This window comes from Rhinolophus sinicus, linkage group LG05 (genome assembly GCF_036562045.2).
Source record: "Rhinolophus sinicus isolate RSC01 linkage group LG05, ASM3656204v1, whole genome shotgun sequence".
Classification (NCBI taxonomy): Eukaryota; Metazoa; Chordata; class Mammalia; order Chiroptera; family Rhinolophidae; genus Rhinolophus; species Rhinolophus sinicus.
In genome coordinates, this window is record NC_133755.1 from 79,554,744 (window position 1) to 79,573,903 (window position 19,160).

The window sequence follows — 19,160 nt, forward strand, 5'->3', positions numbered from 1 at the left end:
GTGTTAAGATCCTTTTGGGGTGAGGGCGGGGAATGTGCACTAGCCATGTGGTTACAAACGAGGTCAAATCTAACAGCCATTTTTAGGGCTCAACCCCAACCCCAAGTGCTGAAAAACCAGAGGCTGAGGGAGATGTGTGAGCTTCCACCTCAGTGTTTTACTGAGACCAGCGTTGGGGCAGATGAGGCACACAGAATCCAGCTCTACTTCCTAGAAGCCATCCACAAGGTTTTCCTTGTAGACGTCGTCACTGTAGACAATCTGGGTCCTCTTGTCCCGGTGGCAACCCTTAGGGCTGTTCTGGACAGCTACGGAGGGAGGAGAGGGTTAGTCAGGGCCTGCAGGAGAGCGCTGGTAAGAAGACCCCAGGCCTGCAGTCTAACTACCTCACTCCCAGCCGCTGGCTCTTGGAAGCTGTTTCCATGCTGCCCCCTGGTGGCCAGGGTGGCCTGTCTCCATTTAGCCCCCTCAGGCCAGTGGCTGCCACTCCATCACTGCAGCAAGGAGCGGTCTGCTGTTACCTTGGCACATGCGGATACTGCAATGAATGTTTTGTTCTTAGAAAAACCCCAAATGTTATTGCCCAGACATGTGAATGGTGCTAACTTGCTACTTTTAGTTAGTACACGAAAAATGTAAAATTAGATCTCTGTAGCCCTTTGTTGACGAACTGATCTTTTCTGATGCCTGCCTTTTATCTGGAAGGCCATTCTTGCTCTGAACTCCTTGCTCTGCCCACTCCTTTGCCAGGAAAATGTAGTTCAAGTAAAATGGATATTCACACTGAGAAACGCTGCCTGCCCTATAAGGAGAACTCATGCCGGGAGCCCCTGGCACTGAGACTCCCCCTGGAGCCTCAGGCTTTCCTTTCCCTTCCCTTCTTCTCCTCATACCGTTGTCTCTCTTCACCCCATCGCCAAGGATTCCATCCCTGCCAGTCTGGGGCTGTAGTGAATCCCGTCACTCCAGCTCCCTCTCTAGGATCCTGTACCCCGACACTGCCTATCACACCCTGCTTTTGAAAGCTGGTGGCCTTTAGCTTCAGGGGCGCAGACCGCCGGTGCTGCCCCTCTGACCCCTCCTGCTGTCTCCTTTGCTCCCCAACATGTCAGGAGGGCTGACATCTGGGGCACGAGGAACGCAGCCTTGCTTCCCATCGTAGTCCCTGAATACTCCCCAAGCCCAGTCCTGGGCTGTTTTTTCTCAATTCAGCCTCCCTTGACGACACCACCAGTTTGCAGCCGCCCTGGGACCCAGATGACTGACCTGTGTCTTCATGGCTCACGTCACACCTGGGTTCCAGATCCCTTTCCAAATGCTGCTTTTATAAAACCAGCTGCACTTCCTCCCCAAATGAACAAGGTCACATGAGGTGCACATTTTCCTCACAAACCTGATATGCTTCCACTTCCTTCCCTGTTCCAGTTACTGGAAGTTCTTTTCAATCCTTTTCTCTCCTTTGCCTCCTACTTCCCACTGACAGATAGCCTGACCGTTCTCCTTCCTGTTCCCACAGCCTCCACATAAATCTAGACCTGTAACATTTGTAGGGAACCCGGGGACAGGCAGGGGGATAAAGACAAGGGGTGAGTGGTCGAGGACAGGACGAGGGAGGGAGAGCCCTGGGCTTACCAAGGGAGCCCCAGACAGACTTGCCGGTGGCGGCGTCCAGCATGGGCTGCTTGCGGGCAATGCTGACTTTCAGCTGCACGGACTCCACCTGGGTCCCGTTGAGCTGAGGCAGAAGAGGGGAGGGTGCAGAGGGTGGGTGGGGGGGAATATTACAGACAAACCGAAGGAGGATTTCCATGAGCTGCCATCCCAGGAGTAGACTGAACAGGGATCTGAGAATGTAAGGTTTCCTGTGTGAATAGGGAGAGACTTTCTCTGTCAAGAGGAAATGATTTCCTCCCAGCTCCCAGTATTTTAAAGAGAAAACATGAGGATGGCAGGAGGGATTGGAAGAAGAGATACGGGAAGTCCCAACCTCAGCAACGGCCTGATCTGCTGACTCCATCTTCTCATAGGTGACGAAGGCACAGCTGGGATGAGAGAAAAGAGGGTCAGTAGAGGGCTTCTGAGCGCTTCCGGACCTAACCAAACCCAGTGCTTATAGGAGGTTGGAGACATTTGGCTTCCTCCCCCAGGTCTCACACCCGATGTCTTCCCAGGACTTATCACCTTGCCCCAGTGTCATCCTTACTTTCTGGGTGGGTCCATGGAGAGGTCAATGATATTTCCAAAGGGAGAGAAGGCCCCACGGAGGAGGGTGGGCGTCATGTCTTCTCCATACACATAGAGAGTGTTCCCCTTCCGAGGGGCCCGGCGTTCAGGGAACGAGTCTGACCCTACGGGATCACAAGATGTAGTCTGTCTCACCCTCCACTCTAAGAGTTCACGTTCGTAGGAGCCATCTAAATCCTATCTGCGGTCACTCTCCACACCAGCCAATCTCACTCACTGCGGAAAGGGCCCTCCCGGTCTCGCTCCCGGTCCCGGTCTTGATCTCTGTCCCGTTCCCGATCTCTGTCTCGATCCCGATCTCTGTCTCGATCCCGTTCCCGATCTCGGTCTCTGTCCCGGTTCCGCTCATGACTGCGGTCCCGGCTGCGGCTTCGGGGAGGGGAGACTGAGGAGCGGGTGTCACCACGTTCTTCATAGCCCCAGTCAAAGCTTCGAGGGGGGCCATCAGCAGCCCCTTGGCCCTCTGCTTCATTCCCATCTGGCCCGAGTTCCCGAAGCCGATCACTGGAAGACACAAAGCTAGGGGGAGGCAGGCAGCGCGGATCAAAGGGGGCCTTTACTAGTCTTCCCAGACCCTGAGGAGACTGACCACCCCGTCCCTCTGCAGCCCCAGCTCCTGCCACTCCAGCCCTGACTGCCCCAGGATCCAGGCAATCACCCCCCACACCAACCACCTAGTGGGACCCAGTCCTATCTCCAACCTGCTAACCTCTCATACAGAGATTTCCTTTGAGGACGTCTGGACGACTGAAAAAGAGACCAAGTTTCAGTTAAGATGATTCCTGGTTGCTGGCATGTAGGTTGCTCATCTTCCTCAATCCCAGGCCCTCAGGGACAGAGAACTGGGCCGTTACCTCTTGCAGCTCATCATCAGCAGATATGCTTCTCTGGAATGGCTGGAAAGTGGGGACTGGCCCCTTCGCAGGGTCCTGGGAAGGTGGTGGAGACCTATCTCAGTGTGGGGCAGGAGACTGCCTGACCACGGGTCAGAGGGCGCTCCTTTTCCCTCACCCTCTCCTCAGCTTCCTCTGCTCAATCGTTTCTTTTTTGTTGTTTTTTGTTTTTTAATTCCTTTGTACTTCTCTTATTTGACTATGTGGAATTTTTGAATAAGTGACCCTAATAAATCCTTCAAGTATCTAGTTTACCAAAACACTTCTTGAACCTGATGACATTTCAGCCTGTTCAGCTCCTTAGAACACAATCTAAGAGCTCGCACACGCACATTAGAGCCGTAGAATGTGTAAAACGGAGAATTTGGGAGTCACCCATTTTCTTCATTTTTCAGATAAGCAACCTGAAGCTCAGAATGGTAGAGCATTTTGCCCCTGATTGACAGGTATCACTTTTTCCCTAAACCACCTCCATTCCACTTGGAGGGATGCCTTCTGAAGTCAGGGGTCCCCTGAACTACCTTTCCGCTTGTGCTTACCTTTAACTTCCCCTCTAGGGTTCGAGAGCGTTTGAAGCCCGAGTTCTTGGTCTCGGCCTTGATGGCACTGATGGCTCCTGACTTCACCAGCTGCTTTGCCTGCTCTGTTGCCGTGGCTGTGTCCACCACAGGCTGTTCTGACAGTGCTGCAGTGGTGAGGGAAAGAGGCATGATGTCAGCCAGGCTGCGAGAGGTCAGCCCCATGCTCCCTACTCGCAGCCTATCCCCGCTGCCCCTGTCACTCACAGCGTTTGACACCGCCCTGGCTGGCTGTGCTGCTGCTGCTTTGCTTCTTCAGAGCCAGCAATGCCTTTTTCTGGGAATGAGAAGAGAGGAGTTGGTGAGGGCCAGTCTCTGACCGGGACCTCTCCTAAGGCCCCTGGGTGCGTCACTGCAGGGGACACCTTTCTCAGAGAAAACAGTGCAAATGGTGCCCCTGGAGTAGTTCACTGAGGCAGCCCTGCCTCTTACACATGGGCCCGGTTCACGCACAGCGCCACTGATACTTAAGCTATCCGAACCATGGTATCCAGAGTATCACATTTTTGAAGTAGAAAACAAGAAATTTAATGATGGACCAGAGCCCCAGGTTATAAGCTGCAAGTAAATAAACGCCTACATGCTTTTTGCAGTTCATCCATCCATGCCCTGTATGTTTAATAAGAACTTGCCATTCATTACTTTGTATGGGGAGGAGAGGAGGAGACACACTTCCTTCCCAAGTTTACAATCTGAGAAACAAAGTGGCTAGATTGAATTATCAAGAATGATTATAAGAGGTGCAGACTGCTTGCAGCTGAGAGTAAGATTTTCTGATGCCAAATGGTTATTAAACTGGACCCTAGATAGCATCTGCATAATAGAAACTGAGGAAAAAAGGCATTTTAGACAAAGAAAACAATGGCAAAAATACAGAGATAAGAAGCTTTGGGGACGCATATTTTGGGACTAGCGAATAGTTCTATTTTACTAAAAAGGGTTGCCAACTTACGGTTTTGTTCTACAGACAATGTGAAACCACTTAAGGGTTTTGAGAAAAAGGGGCAAAGTCTTATGTTTTTAATGGATTGTTTTAACAGGAGTGAAGATGTCTGTTAAAAATAAACAAACACTAAAAACTTGTTGAGAGACCATTACAACGGTCTAGATGAGTGTCAGCAAAGACCTGATCTATGGAATACATAATACAGGAAAAAATAAATAGAAGTTACTTCCAAGGAAGAATTCAGAAGACTTGGCAAATGTTTGGCTATACAAACAGCGAAGTCAGAGATGAGATTTTGATTCTAAACACCTGGGAGAACTGAATGTGATCACTCCTTATTTGGAAGAGCAAGAGAAGGAACTAGATTAGTATAAACAGGAAGATAATAGCTTTAATTTTGGATATCTGAAGGTTATCAGTAAGACACCAGATGGAACTGGAAAAACACCAAACGTGGAATCACCAGCTTTTAGGTGGTACTAGAAGCCATAGGAAAGGAAGGCAACTCCATGGCAGAGGGAATAGAGACGAAAGAAGGTACACAGACTTGGGAAAAGCCCCCCTCTGAAGCTACACTGAGAGGTGCCAGTGTCCCGGTGTGAGCCAGAAGAACCCTCCATCCCCTCACACTCACCCCAGGTGGTCTCAGAGGGTAGAGTCTGTGAAAGGTTGGGCGCTGCCCACACACACTCCCTCACCTTTTTCTTCAGTTTGTTGAATTTCTTCTGCAGAGCCTCCTCCTCCTCGCTCAGTCCGGGGGGTATCACCAACATGGTGGCTCCTGGTTCAGGGGCAGGGCCCAAGGCATCTTTCTCCACTGTCACCGCCCGGGGTTCACACGCCGTCCACTCCCCCGACCCCCCTTCAGGCCTGCCTACTCCTGTGTGTTGGCTCTCCCTACCCCCTGCTTAAGCCAGGATGCCGTCCAAGCCCCCTCGTCGGGGTCAACCAGCAACCCAGAGAGGACACTCTCTAGGAATCACAGACACCAGCGCCTTGGGGCCCCCCGTGGCCCGAGGAGAAATACCCCTTCTGTCGCCAAGACGATGGCACAAGACCCCCCCCATCCCCACTGGAGTTGTTCGTAGGGCAACCGGGGGTTCAGAACCGCAGAGGAGGCACTGGAACCCGCGCAGCGCTCTCAGAGCAACGAAACGGGGAAAAAGAGAGCAAGAGCTCGGAAGAAAGGGGCGAAGGGTGACAAGGAGAAAGCCTTACCTGAGGGGGCGGCAACCGGGACCCGCGCTCTCGGGCAGCGCCCGCGCGGGCAGCGGATCGCCGGCTCACAGCGATGACGTATCGAGGGGCGGAGAACGCGGTAACCAAGGCGGCCCGAGGTGCAGTCACTTCCGCCCGACCTTCCACCAATTCAGGGCAGCCCCTCGCTAGCACTCGTGCACACCCCCAGCGGGGTGTGTACCGGAAGTCGCCTACACTTCCGCCCGTTTCGGGGCGGAGCTTATCCCACAGCCCCTCACTGCGCTTTTGGGCTGCCTGGCCCCTGCCGTGGCTCCTAGATGCTGGAGACGGAGCGACTCGGTGAGGGGGAGGGGGTGGAACGAAGAAATAGACAGAGATTGGCCTTGACCTCTGACCTCTGACCTTTCTCCTGTAGTACTACCTCCCCTAGACCCCCTGGACCTGCCTCTTCGGGCTGTGGAGCTGGGATGCACTGGGCGCTGGGAGCTGCTGAATGTGCCTGGAGCTCCAGAGAGCACCGTGAGTGACTTTTGACCGTAACCTTGACCCGCATTGAGCTTAAAACCTCTTCCTTACAGTAGGATCTAGTATGACCAGCTCTTCTCTCCCTGGATACCTGTCATCCGGGCCTGGACTGGTGCAGGACAGACTCCAGCCTAGTGGGCCTGCTATGGGTCAGAGCCCATGTGAGGATCAGCCGGGAGCGCTGGGGTACCTTAGCTCTGAGAACTGCTCTTTCAAAGGTTGCAGTCCCTTTCTGTGTCCAAGCACTTGGTGGCTGAGATGCTAGCCTTTGAAGATAAAGACTTTATCTTTAGGTCTGGGATCTCTTTTCCTAAAGCTAGTGATTCTCGAATTTCAGTATGCCTCATGATTAGTGGGGGAGCTTTTTAAAAATATATATTCCTAGGTCCAGCCCCAGATTCTGAAATACAAAATCTGTATATTATTAACCAGCGCCTCAGGTAATTCAGCAACAGGCTGTTTGTCCTGTAAACAATGACAACCTTTGGAAAATCTTGCTTCACCTTAATTGTCCTAGTCTGTGTGAGACATCTACTGTTTCTGATCTCAACACAAGTCCCATCGCTTTCTCTCATCTTGTCCTTGTTCCAGCTTCCCCACGGGCTCCCGCCCTGTGCCGCAGATCTGCAGCAAGAAGCAGAGCAGTTGTTTCTGTCATCTCCAGCCTGGCTGCCTCTTCACAGTGTGGATCACGCAGCCCGGTGAGGGGTCTGCAGGGGACTGGACTAGTGAGATGGGTCTCTGAAAGAAGCTGAGACAGAGGAGAAAGAAGACCTGAAAATTACTTCCTTCTCTCCAGAAAATGGCAGAGGAAGATGGATCCTTGGTCTCTCCTGGCTGTACTGGGGGCCCCAGTTCCCTCCGACCTACAAGCCCAGAGACACCCAACCACAGGCCAGATACTGGGCTACAAGGAGGTAAGTGGTCAGGGGCCATGAGAAGCAGAGTTGGGAAAAGGCGGGTCAGAGGCAAGCTCACCTCACCGGGGCTCTGATCTCTTGACTCAGGTCCTGCTGGAGAATACAGACTTGACGGCCGCGACCTCCTTGTCTCTTCGCCGGCCACCAGCCCCCATTTCCCAGTCCCTGTGGGGGAATCCAACACAGTACCCTTTCTGGCCAGGTGACTCTTGTGGAAATGAGATGGTTGGGGAGGGAGCCCTCGGTCTCCAAGGAAGGGTTCCCGTATCACCCCCCCCATGAATCTGTATTTGTCCAACCTGTCCCCAGGTGGAATGGACGAGCCCACCATAACAGATCTGAGCACTCGGGAAGAAGCTGAGGAGGAGATAGACTTTGAGAAAGGTGAGGTGGTACCAGGATGGACCCTTGGGAGGCAGGGCTTCAAGTCTGGGCCCTGCGGATGAGGGGCCCAGGGCTTTCACTGGGCTGCTTCATGCCTTTGAGCAAATTAGAAAAAGGCACCCTTTCCATAACAACCTTCATTGTTATTTATTGGAAAATGATTACAACAAATGTCCCCAGTTACAACGTCTATGCTGTGAATGGTATCCTTTGGGTTTATGTAATGTACAATTTGTGTAACGGTGTGCAGTGGCCCCCATTCTCTCTCTGTCCCGGTCCTCCAGAGCTTCTTACTATTCCACCTGGCTTCAAGAAAGGCGTGGACTTTGCACCCAAGGGTGAGTTTTGAGGTGGGGGCATGGGAGAAGTGGTGCCCTTATCCTATAGGACAGAGATGGACCTGACCAGGTCCCCTTTTTTTGCCTTTCTCCTCAGATCACTCAGCTCCGGCTCCTGGTTTGCTCAGCCTCAGCCGTCTGCTGGAACCCCTGGATTTGGGTGGGGGCAATGAGGATGAGAGGGAGGCAGTGGGACAGCTGGGAGGTACCAGAGGGGACACTGCTCCAGCCTCTCCATGCAGTGCTCCCTTGGCCCGAACAAGCAGCTTGGAGGACCTAGTGTTGAAGGTTGGTGCTTCTGGGTGGTCGAGGCAGGAAAGAAGAGGCCTTGCCACTGGGAGGGTGGACTGGCTTGGTTGGGTCTAAGGGGAAGATTGGAGCATCTTTTGGGAGGAGCGGTAATGGAAAGTTTTCTGGCTATAACTTCATCATTCCTACCTCCGACTTTTTCAGGAAGCGTCCACAGCTATATTCCCCACTGAGCTCCCCAAACCCCTACCTCAGGAGCAGTGGGCTGTTCCTGTGGATGTCACCTCCCCTGTTGGTGATTTCTATCGCCTCATCCCCCAGCCAGCCTTCCAGGTAGTGTGGCCCAGTCCTCACATGCTCCCCCACCTCCTCCCAGCCTCTCCCACCACAGGCTAGAAGCCTTCCCGGCCAGTCTTGGACCTCAGGCCCAGCCTTGCCTCCCTCTGGCCTTCTCCCTACTGTCCTGCATGCCCCATGAGCCAGAGGCAGGAAGGCCCCTCTCCATTCTTCATTCTCCACCTATTTCTCTGTCCCACAGTGGGCATTTGAGCCTGATGTGTTCCAGAAACAGGCCATCCTGCACTTGGAACGGCACGACTCAGTCTTTGTGGCAGCTCACACGTCTGCGGGGAAGACAGTTGTGGCTGAATACGCCATTGCCCTCGCCCAGAAACACATGACACGGTACGGGTCCCCTACCCTACCTTCTCCCTTCACCAGCCATCCCTGTTTCCCCTGCCTCCTTTCTAAATCTCATCTCTTCCCCACATCTTTTCTTCATCTTTTAGATGGGAGGTTTGGGGGAGAAACTGAGACGGGGGCCCAGAGAGAAATGAAAAGGTGCCGGGAGAGAGGTTAGAAGGATGATCTACGTGCATTTAGTTTAGGAAGAGGTTGAGAGTCAAAAGTTTTCTGGGGTCAAGTCATGAAGGAGAGTGATGGCAGTTTGGGTGAAGAAAGGGGGCCACTGAGCCTGCAATATGCTGCTGGGAGGGCTCAGGGTGGAGAGGAGCTGCTGACCACGTGTCTGTGTGGAGAGACTGGCTAACCTCACGCCCTCTTTCCAGCACCATCTACACTTCGCCCATCAAGGCTCTGAGTAACCAGAAGTTCCGAGACTTCCGAAACACATTTGGGGATGTGGGGCTGCTCACCGGGGACATACAGCTGCACCCAGAGGCCTCCTGCCTCATCATGACGACAGAGATCCTTCGGTGAGAGATGGGCATTCAACACAGGTGGATTTGGGGCCAGGAAGCGGAGGCTGCTCTGGAGAGAGTGGCTGAGTTAAGAGTGGAGACGGGAGCTACTGGGGAGTCAGCCTTCGGTCTCTTCTCCCCAGCTCCATGCTGTACAGTGGCTCGGATGTCATCCGGGACCTGGAGTGGGTCATCTTTGATGAGGTTCACTACATCAATGACGCTGAGGTAAGGGCCGCGGGGCTCCTGTGGGCCTGGTCCTTTCCTGTGGGGCTGGTTCAGCAGCTTCCTATTCCCCCTGAGCTGCCAGTGACTCGTTTTCCCTCCCTGCGCCCAGCGTGGGGTCGTGTGGGAGGAGGTGCTCATCATGCTCCCTGACCACGTCTCCATCATCCTTCTGAGTGCCACTGTTCCCAACGCCCTTGAATTTGCTGACTGGATTGGGTGAGGCGTGTGTCCTGGGGTGCTTGGGTGAAGGCGGCTGTAGTAGTCCCTGGTTGGGGGGCCAAGACTGCCACAGCCTTGGGGGTGGGAGAAAAGGGTGGGGCTGGGGAACACGGCCCACTTGGGCCCAGACTACTTTGCATGTTTAGAGATATGATGACGGGGACAGCCTTCCAATCCGGCTTCCAGAAAAGGCTGGGTGAGGCCCCGGGGGGGGAAGGTGGTGGGGTGTGGGCTGCTCCTTCCCACATCCCCCGCCCCTGCTGTCTCCCGCCCATCAGACGACTGAAGCGCCGTCAGATCTATGTGATCAGCACTGTCGCTCGCCCCGTCCCCCTAGAGCATTATCTCTTCACGGGGAACAGCCCCAAGACGCAGGGTGAGCTCTTCCTGCTGCTGGACTCCCGAGGCACCTTCTACACAAAGGGGTAAGCCGGAGATGGGGAGTCAGGGCTGGCCTGGCTGGGTGTGACTGTGACGCCGCCCTCTGCATCCCCAGGTACTATGCAGCTGTGGAGGCCAAGAAGGAGAGGACGAGCAAGCATGTACAGACCTTTGGGGCCAAGCAGCCCACGCATCAGGGGGGGCCTGCACAGGTGCAAACCAGTAGGCTTTGTACCTGTCACTACCTCTTCCTTCCTGGTCTTTCTTCCCTGGTCCTCCGGGGGTTTGGACTTGAACTTTGAGTACTGCCCGACTTGGGAGTTCTTTACCTGCCCCCACTTTGGGCCCCACTGTCTCCGACTCAACCTCTGCCACTTTGTGACCCCCTCCCCAGGACCGCGGTGTGTACCTGTCACTGCTGGCCTCCCTCCGCAGCCGTGCACAGCTGCCCGTGGTGGTGTTCACCTTCTCCCGGGGCCGCTGTGATGAGCAGGCCTCAGGTCTCACCTCCCTTGATCTCACCACAAGTTCAGAGAAGAGTGAGATTCACCTCTTCCTGCAGCGTTGCCTCGCTCGCCTCCGCGGCTCTGACCGCCAGCTGCCCCAGGCATGGAGGGGGGGCTTGGAGACGGGTGGGGACGGGGTGCTGCACGACCCCCCCAGTCACGGCCTCGGTCCCCCACAGGTGCTGCACATATCGGAGCTCCTGCACCGAGGCCTGGGCGTACACCACAGCGGCGTGCTACCCATCCTCAAGGAGATCGTGGAGATGCTGTTCAGCCGCGGCCTAGTCAAGGTACGCACGCGGCCCACACGCACCACCGTGGGGCCTCGGGCACATTGCCTAAGCTCCCCGAACTCCCGGTTTCCCATCTTAAAATGGGGATGCCCCAGATGTGAACAGGCAGTCTTCAGAAGAGAAACCCAAAAAGCTAGCAAGCATGTAAGTCGTCGTCAGAAAAATGCAAATTGAAAACTCATGAGATAGGACTTTATTAGACTGGTAAAACTTAGGAAACCGGCTGATGCCAAGTGTTGCCAAAGATGAAGGAGACTACAGGCAGACCTCAGAGGTACTGCAGGTTTGGGGCCAGGCCACCGCAGTAAAGCGAGTATCACAATAAAGTGAGTCACATGAGTTTTTGGTTTCCCAGTGTATATAAAAGTTATATTCACACTATACCATAGTCTATTAAGTGGGTAATAGCGTTATGTCTAAAAACCATGTACACACTTTTTTTTTTTTTTTTAAATTTAAGGAGGGCACAGCTCACAGTGGCCCATGTGGGGATCGAACTGGCAACCTTGGTGTTATTAGCACCACACTCTAACCAACTGAGCTAACTGGCCACCCCACAATGTACACACTTTAGTTAAAAAATACTGTATTGCTAAAAAGTGCTAACCATCATCTGAGGCTTCAGCAAGTCGTAATCTGTTTGCTGGTGGAGGGTCTTGCCTAAATGTTGATGAAAACATAGTATCTGCAAAGCGAATGAAGCGAAGTCTGTGTAGGATGAGAGGAACCCTTGTACAGGTTTGGCCAGTCTGGAGAGCACCCTGGCACTCTTTTTTTTTTTTAATTGGGGACTATTGGAGAACAGTATGGGAACAGAGTGTTTTTCCAGGACCCGTCAGCTCTATGTCAAGTCATTGTTTTCAATCTAGTTGTGGAGGGCGCAGCTCACTGGTCCACATGGGACTCGAACCAGTGACCTTGGTGTTATGAGCACCACGCTCTTAAACACTGAGCCAGCCGGTTGCCCACCAGCGGCTCAGCTCCAAGCTCAAGCCGTTGCATCTCACTGGTCCGTGTGGGAAACGAACTGGCAACCTTGTTAAAAGAGCTCGCACTCTAACCAACTGAGCCATCCAGCCACCCCCACCCTGGCACTCTTTAGACAAAAATAACATACTCTCTGACCCCCAATTCCATTCCCGAGTATAAACCACTAAGAAGTTCTCACTTGGTCCATGAGGGAACATGTCTGCTCTTCCTTTGTTGGCTGTCGTCTTGTGGCAGGTGGTACCGAGGTGTCCTTCACTGGGCGAGAAGGCAGGTAACTGGGGGGGCATGCACCCACAGAGTGCCCTGCTGCAGTTGGAAGCAAGGGACTAGGTATAACCATGTTAACATGGATGGATGTTGAAAGCACTATGTGGAGGAAAAGAAGTGAGAAAAATGGAAGGAGATAATATCACTGCCTTTTAATGTGAATTGTAAATTACACGCACACAAAGGAAGACATTATGTGCCAGAACACATTCACACAAAAAGGTACCCATTAAAAACATGGGATGACTGACAGGGGGGATGGGAGTGGGATATGGGGGGACAAGGAAAGAAATAGGCAGCTAAATAAATAAAATGAGGGAAAGCATAGTTCCTACTCTATAGATTTGCCCAGAGAGTTAATGGGATCCTGTGAGTTAAGCATTTGGGACGGTGCCAGGTGCTTATTTAGCCTTGGCTGCAGAATAAGGTGCTCCCAGCCAGGGCTGGGCACCTGTGTGTAGTCCCTTGCTGATCCTCTCTCCCCCGTCCCAGGTCTTGTTTGCCACAGAGACCTTCGCCATGGGTGTAAATATGCCAGCCCGAACTGTAGTGTTTGACTCCATGCGGAAGCACGATGGCTCTACCTTCCGGGACCTGCTCCCTGGGGAGTACGTGCAGATGGCAGGCCGGGCGGGCCGGAGGGGCCTGGACCCCACAGGCACTGTCATCCTGCTCTGCAAGGGCCGCGTGCCCGAGATGGTGGACCTGCACCGTATGATGACGGTGAGCTAGGTGGCATGAGCCCAGCTCTGGGGACCTGCTGTACCCTTTCTCCCAACCCTCTTCCCCTCTCCTTTCTTTCTGATTTTTTTTCTTTTGCCTGGGAGAAGCCAAGGTAGGAATGAGCAGACCCAAGGATGAGACTGGATCTCATCTCCAGTCTTCTCCACTGTGAATACGGAGCTAGATAGGACCGTTGAGAGTCTACTGTGTTTCCCCGGAAATAAGACCGAGCCGAACAATCAGCTCTAATGCGTCTTTTGGAGCAAAAATTAATGTAAGACCCGGTCTTATTTTACTGTAAGACCCGGTCTTACATAATATTATAAAGCCCAGGTCTTATATTAATTTGTGCTCGAAAAGATGCATTAGAGCTGATTGTTCGGCTCGGTCTTATTTCCGTGGAAACACGGTATTACTTAATTTCCCTCCCTTATTTTGCAGAGGAGGCGAGCACGCCGTTTGTGTAGGGTCCTATGGTTGTGGAGCTGGGACTAGCTGTGCTGGGGGTAGAGGGCTGGCTGGGGAGCAGCATGCCCCACCCCGATGTCACTGGCTTGTGTCGCCCGGCCCAGGGGAAGCCGTCCCAGCTGCAGTCTCAGTTCCGCCTCACATACACCATGATCCTGAACCTACTGCGGGTGGATGCCCTCAGGGTGGAGGACATGATGAAGAGGAGCTTCTCTGAGTTTCCGTCCCGCAAAGACAGCAGGGTGAGGGGCTGGGGGACCAGTATCCCAGGCAGGATGCTGGACAAGGAAAGCCAGGCCGGGAGGAAGTGGGCATCCAGAGGCCAGTGGAGTGAGGTGGGGGGCGTGGCAGGCTGAGCCTGGAGACTCTTGTTTGGCACCTACTCCTACTTGTGCCCAGGCCCACGAACAGGCTCTGGCTGAACTGACCAAGAGGCTGGAGGCCTTGAAGGAGCCCGACATGACTGACCAGCTGGTTGACCTGCCCGAGTATTACAGGTGGGGGGAGGAACTGACAGAGAGCCGGGGCCTGATCCAGGTGAGTGGGTGGGTGAGTGTTGGGGGGTGTGATGGAGGAGGGAAGGAGGAGAATGGGACACTCTGGGTGCTCTTGAACCTAGTCCCAGTGTCCCTGTGACACTTCGTCCCTTATCCCCTTTGTGCATATCTCCACTCTTTAGCGACGCGTCATGGAGTCTGTGAATGGGCTGAAATCTCTCTCCACTGGGAGGGTGGTGGTTGTGCAGAATCAGGAGCATCACAACGCCCTTGGCGTGATCCTGCAGGTGACAGCAAAGGCAGTTTGGGCCCCAGAGTGGGGAGGGAGGAGCGAGTCCTCTCATCTCCCCGACTTGGTGGGGGCAGCTTACACTCATCAGGGCCCATGTCCCCTCTTGCCCTCCTTTCCTTCCCGTCACCACCACTTCATGCCTACCTTGTCTTTTGTGTCTCCATGCCCCCCACCCCCGCCCCACAGTCTGCTCTGATTGCGTGACTTGGTTGCCAGTCTATACTGGGGGCTCTGCCTAGCTGCTCCATGATCCCTGCTGGAGGGTGGGGACCTGGTCCCGCCTTTGCTGTCCACTCCTCACACCTTCCTGGCTTGGCCTCCCCACCTCCCCTAGGTCTCCTCGAACTCCACTAGCAGAGTATTCACAACCCTGGTCTTGTGTGATAAACACACGTGTGAGGACCCACAGGAGAGGGGGTCAGCCTCCCCAGATGTGCCCTACCCGGATGACCTCGTGGGATTCAAGCTGTTCCTGCCTGAAGGTGAGTGGGGCAGACATCCGGGTTCCTGATGGCAGTGCAGTGGGACTCCTGCCTGGGTTCACGGTGAGGTCTGACCCTGCTCTCCCCTTTTCACAGGGCCCTGTGACCACACTGTGGCCAAGCTCCAGCCAGGAGATGTGGCCGCCATCACCACCAAAGTGCTCCGGGTGAATGCGGAGAAGATCTTGGAGGACTTCAGCAAGAAGCAGCAACCAAAATTCAAGTCAGAGTTGCTGGGGAGGCCCTTTTCCTGGGGAGGGACCACATAATGGGGAGTAGGGAGGTGTGGTCAGGGAAGCTCGCTCAGCCTGAGGGGGGCTCCTATGGAAGAGAAGTCTCAAGACCTGCTCCTTCCTCAGAAAGGATCCCCCCATTGCTGCCGTGACCACTGTTGTCCAGGAACTGTTGCGTCTAGCTCAGGCCTACCCAGCAGGACCCCCTACCCTTGACCCTGTCAACGATTTGAAACTCAAGGATGTGTCGGTGGTTGAGGGGGGGCTTCGGGCCCGGAAGCTGGAGGAGCTGATCCGGGGGGCTCAGTGCGTGCACAGCCCCCGTTTCCCTGCCCAGGTAGGGCCCTGGATGCCATCCCACGCTGGCAGGGGGCTTTTCTTCTCCGGACCCCTGTAGGCTGCCCACCCCCCTCTCAGCCCTGGTCCTCAGGCCCCCTTGCTGAGGGTGAGGGGAAGGCTAACGCGCTGCCCGTGGCTCCTGCAGTACCTGAAGCTGCGGGAGCAAATGCAGATTCAGAAGGAGATGGAGCGTCTGCGCTTCCTGCTGTCGGATCAGTCGCTGCTGCTGCTCCCTGAGTACCACCAGCGCATAGAGGTGGGAGTGAGGGGGTGCGGGGGACGGGGCTGGTGAGGGAGCGGACATCAGGCTCCCAACATCTGCCATCTTTCTTCCAGGTGCTCCGAACCCTGGGTTACGTGGACGAGGCGGGCACGGTGAAGCTGGCAGGGCGGGTGGCTTGTGCCATGAGCAGCCATGAGCTGCTCCTCACTGAGCTCCTGTTCGACAACGCTCTGAGTGCCCTGCAGCCAGAGGAGATCGCGGCCCTGCTCTCTGGCCTGGTGTGCCAGAGCTCCGGGGACCCTGGGGAGCAGCTCCCAAGCACCCTCAAACAGGTATGGGTACCCCCACCCTTCTCTCGCTCCCTTGGCTACAGCATTCCCAATCCCTACCCTCAGGTTTCCCCAAGTGACCTCTCCAGCCTTGTAAGTGCCCTAAGAGCTGGAATGGCTTCTTCCTTGATCTGAGCCACCCCCATCCTAGAGCAGGAAAATGGTCTTAACCTCTCCTTCCTCATCTGCAGGGACTGGAACGTGTCCGGGCTGTGGCCAAGCGGATTGGTGAGGTCCAGGAGGCTTGTGGCCTGAATCAGACCGTGGAGGAATTTGTAGGGGAGCTGAATTTTGGGCTGGTTGAGGTTGTGTACGAGTGGGCCCGGGGCATGGTGAGTAACTGGGGCTTGGGGTTTTGCAGATGGCTGGTTGGGGAGAGGCTGCCTAGGCTTATCAAATTCAATTCCCATCCTGCTTCCCCCACAGCCCTTCTCTGAGTTGGCAGGGCTCTCGGGGACCCCCGAGGGCCTGGTGGTCCGCTGCATCCAGCGCCTGGCAGAGATGTGTCGCTCGCTGCGGGGGGCAGCCCGCCTGGTGGGCGAGCCTGTGCTAGGTGCCAAGATGGAGACAGCAGCTACCCTGCTACGGAGGGACATTGTCTTTGCAGCTAGTCTCTACACTCAGTGAATGACCCCATGTAAAAATGTAATAAAACAGCAAGCCACCTGTGAGTACTTGAGATGCTGGGCGGGTTTGACTCAGTTCAAGACACAGCAAAAAGAACCACGCAGAAATAGACCTTTATCTGTGCATGGAGACAGGACCCGCCCCCACTGCAGCATCAGTCCGTGGGGGAGGGTGTCTTGGGGGGTGATGGGAGGTCCTGGGCCATGGCTTCCACGTACCATGTGGGCAGGAAGGCATGGGGTGCATCTCGGTGTACAGACACTGTGACTGGGCCGCCAGGCTCCCAGGAGAAGAGGTGGACGAGCCTGAGGGGAAGATGGAGTCGCTAGTTGAGGGCTGGAGGCTGGGCTTCCGGGACCCAGCGAGGGGCAGAGCTGAATGCCTCACCTGGGGTCATCTTGGACAACTGTGTTCTGGGCAAAGCTAAGGAAGGCGGCACAGAAGTTCATGCACACGGAGGGATTCCAGCCATCACGGTCATTCTGGAGAGGGCCAAGGAGGAGGCAGAGACAAGTGAGGGTGAGGGTAGGAGAAGGGGAAGGTGTAGCTGCAGCCCTGGACAATGGACCTGTGGTCTTGCTGTGGGTAGTGCGTGCTGCGACACCATTGCCTTACCCTGACATGTTCAAACATCTGCATGGTGGGAAAAGTCTTGAGGGAACAGACGAAACCCTCTGGGGTACGGAAGCCAGCGACAACATTTGGGACTCCTGGGAGGAACGACTGAGCCCACCACTTCAGAAGCTTGTGTCTGTCAGGAAAGGTGAGGCATCAGTGTCAGTGGGACCCCATCTCCACCCTCCAGCCTCTTCCCCCAAATCCCTTTCCCAGCTCTCAGTTCTAGGTTGTTGCCCTGCCCCTCCCCGCAAACCTGTAGAAGCTTCTCCATTGGCCAGGGCTGTGCATCTCCTTGGAGGTCTTGAGCTCCACATAGCAGGTGGGGGGCTGTGGGGATGGGGCCTGGGGGTCTGTGCAGTCTACCTCCCCTGCGAAGAGCAGAGGGTGGTTTCCCAGGCGGCTGCGTAGCACAGAGCAAAAGGCCACGTTGGTGTTAACCTCCCCAGAAGGGTCCGGGGAGCCTCCAGGTTTGTCTGCACAAGGAGAGAAGTGGCAGCACGGTTCTCAGTGGTTCTGTCTCTGGGGAAGGGGGAGGGGGCTACAGAGCAGGGGCAACTCTCACCTGCACACATGTACTGCTCGAACTTGTACCCCATGTACATAAGCTCCCGAAGGAGGGGTGGCCGGGCAAGCCTCTGAGCCCGAGCAGCCAGCGTCTCTACCTCACTCAGGTACAGTGTCCCCTGGAACCGGGAGGCTGCCAGCTGCCAGCCGTCCTGCCGCTCATACGGTGTTGTTAGGAGTTTTGTCAGGTGCCCGCGCCATGTCACGATGGCTCCTGCCAGCCAGCCTGGACCCCTGAGAGGGAGGAGTTAGAGGCTGAAGGTCTGACACAAGCACCAGCTCAAATGGCTCCCCAAAGAACAGCCCAAGTTCCTTCTAAAGACTGAACGCCCTCCAGCTTTGGCTCTGCTAATTTTAAAGAGCAGGTGCAAGTCTCTCCATCTTGTGTGCTCTGCTCTGCTCACCCCTCCAGCTGGCCTCGATGCTCCAGGAGCCAGCGTAGCAGATGGTCCAGGCTCTCTCGGACCTCCTCATCCCGGGGCTGGTATCGGTTGGGGTATCCGTCTCTGAGGTCAAAGTTGGGGCCCTGACCATTGGTGGGGGGTGGGCTGTAGTAGCGCAAGGCTCGGGCATCTCCGTGGTACTGGCGTTGGGCATCCAGGGAGAAGCAGCCCAGCTGGGAAGGGCGCCGGTAAAAAGGAAAGGGCCCAGAGTAGAGGGCAGGGTCTGTGGGCAGTGAAGGTGCTGGGTGGGGGACTTTATTCCGAGGCTCAGCTACTTCTGTCTTCCCAGCTCCTCTCTTGGTCCCTCTGGGCTCCATGACGTCCTGATAGGTGGGGGGAAGTTCTCCTTTTATAGAGGAGGCCTGGAGAAGCGGGACCCGGGGTCAGAACTAAGAAAGCCTCGGATGGCCAGGCTCTGGCCTTGAAACACGCAGGCCCTAGCCCCTCAAACAACCGTGGCCAGGTGCACCCACGACCTCTCCCCTTGATTCCCTCCGCCCCTCGATTTTCCAGAGGTGAATGGTGTTTGGGCTCAGATCAAGGATCTGGGTACCTCTAAGCCCGCCAACCTCGACTTCCACCTCCGCAGAGCTATGACGTCACGGCAGGCACACCAGAAGTCGAAGAGGGATGCAAAAGTGGTTTTCCGCTCTCGATGACGCACTCATTCAGCGACAGTGGCAGGCACACCCTCGGGGGCGGTGGGTGGCGTACGGGGCTGCGCTCTGCACCTGGGGGTTGATCGCAACGCGGCCCCGGCGCCCCGCAGAACCGCCAGGCACCCCGGCCGTGAGCGCTGCTGGAGGCAGACAAGCAGCATTGGCTGCGGGGCCTCAGCCGGCCCGGGAGGGGCCGGGATCCGCATCGGCGCCGCCCCCCAGCCAGGTTCCGAGAGAGGACGAGGACGCCGCCACCGTCAGCGCGTCGGCCGAATCACACTGAGCTGACTGGCCTCCGAGACG

The 19,160-nt window shown here is 55.4% G+C and overlaps 3 protein-coding genes across 5 annotated transcripts; 1 reads left to right on the forward strand and 2 right to left on the reverse strand.

Moving 5' to 3' along the window:
* Window positions 1-137: 137 nt before the first annotated feature.
* On the reverse strand, window positions 138-6,010 carry NELFE (negative elongation factor complex member E). 2 transcript variants are annotated; one of them, XR_002136155.2, is made up of 12 exons: window positions 5,880-6,010; window positions 5,360-5,442; window positions 3,923-3,992; window positions 3,677-3,822; window positions 3,099-3,173; window positions 2,954-2,991; window positions 2,462-2,763; window positions 2,204-2,348; window positions 1,988-2,042; window positions 1,633-1,735; window positions 387-538; window positions 138-308 (listed from the first exon to the last, which is right to left on the reverse strand). XR_002136155.2 is itself a non-coding variant. In XM_019715526.2 (11 exons), the coding sequence occupies exons 2-11, from the start codon at window positions 5,432-5,434 to the stop codon at window positions 211-213; spliced, it is 1,107 nt and encodes a 368-aa protein (XP_019571085.1). In that variant the 5' UTR covers window positions 5,435-5,442; window positions 5,880-6,010; the 3' UTR covers window positions 138-210. The 2 variants fall into 2 exon arrangements, 1 of the variants encoding a protein (XP_019571085.1); XM_019715526.2 differs by lacking the exon at window positions 387-538.
* Window positions 6,011-6,049: 39 nt separating this feature from the next.
* SKIC2 (SKI2 subunit of superkiller complex) lies at window positions 6,050-16,625 on the forward strand. The gene is made up of 28 exons (XM_019715520.2): window positions 6,050-6,200; window positions 6,277-6,380; window positions 6,978-7,087; window positions 7,186-7,303; window positions 7,394-7,508; window positions 7,616-7,690; window positions 7,975-8,028; window positions 8,126-8,316; window positions 8,482-8,610; window positions 8,816-8,961; window positions 9,345-9,491; window positions 9,620-9,704; window positions 9,814-9,920; window positions 10,202-10,348; window positions 10,420-10,516; window positions 10,699-10,911; window positions 10,990-11,100; window positions 12,853-13,083; window positions 13,656-13,793; window positions 13,951-14,088; window positions 14,231-14,335; window positions 14,675-14,822; window positions 14,919-15,045; window positions 15,182-15,392; window positions 15,540-15,650; window positions 15,731-15,949; window positions 16,138-16,278; window positions 16,373-16,625. The coding sequence occupies exons 1-28, from the start codon at window positions 6,179-6,181 to the stop codon at window positions 16,571-16,573; spliced, it is 3,741 nt and encodes a 1,246-aa protein (XP_019571079.2). The 5' UTR covers window positions 6,050-6,178; the 3' UTR covers window positions 16,574-16,625.
* A 42-nt stretch (window positions 16,626-16,667) lies between these two features.
* DXO (decapping exoribonuclease) lies at window positions 16,668-19,097 on the reverse strand. 2 transcript variants are annotated; one of them, XM_019715524.2, is made up of 7 exons: window positions 18,752-19,097; window positions 18,160-18,560; window positions 17,754-17,989; window positions 17,445-17,664; window positions 17,189-17,324; window positions 16,961-17,055; window positions 16,668-16,878 (listed from the first exon to the last, which is right to left on the reverse strand). In XM_019715524.2, exons 2-7 carry the CDS (start codon window positions 18,513-18,515, stop codon window positions 16,728-16,730), a joined length of 1,194 nt encoding a protein of 397 aa, XP_019571083.1. In that variant the 5' UTR covers window positions 18,516-18,560; window positions 18,752-19,097; the 3' UTR covers window positions 16,668-16,727. The 2 variants fall into 2 exon arrangements, with proteins under 2 accessions (XP_019571083.1, XP_019571084.1); XM_019715525.2 differs by having other exon boundaries at window positions 18,160-18,521; window positions 18,752-18,891.
* Window positions 19,098-19,160: the final 63 nt, after the last annotated feature.

Bases quoted from the DNA above. Each gene is read 5' to 3' on its own strand.
- NELFE (XM_019715526.2), bottom strand. From the start codon at position 5,434: ATGTTGGTGATACCCCCCGGACTGAGCGAGGAGGAGGAGGCTCTGCAG. The intron at 3,174-3,676 runs GTAAGCACAAGC...CCACCTTCCCAG, and splicing joins CCCTAGAGGGGAAGTTAAAG to GACCCTGCGAAGGGGCCAGT. The intron at 2,992-3,098 runs GTAACGGCCCAG...TCTCTTTTTCAG, and splicing joins CTGATGATGAGCTGCAAGAG to TCGTCCAGACGTCCTCAAAG.
- DXO (XM_019715524.2), bottom strand. From the start codon at position 18,515: ATGGAGCCCAGAGGGACCAAGAGAGGAGCTGGGAAGACAGAAGTAGCT. The intron at 17,325-17,444 runs GTTTGCGGGGAG...CTTTCCTGACAG, and splicing joins CAATGGAGAAGCTTCTACAG to ACACAAGCTTCTGAAGTGGT. The intron at 16,879-16,960 runs GTGAGGCATTCA...TCTTCCCCTCAG, and splicing joins GTTGTCCAAGATGACCCCAG to GCTCGTCCACCTCTTCTCCT.
- SKIC2 (XM_019715520.2), top strand. From the start codon at position 6,179: ATGCTGGAGACGGAGCGACTCG. The intron at 7,691-7,974 runs GTGAGGTGGTAC...CCGGTCCTCCAG, and splicing joins GGAGATAGACTTTGAGAAAG to AGCTTCTTACTATTCCACCT. The intron at 11,101-12,852 runs GTACGCACGCGG...CCCCCGTCCCAG, and splicing joins TCAGCCGCGGCCTAGTCAAG to GTCTTGTTTGCCACAGAGAC.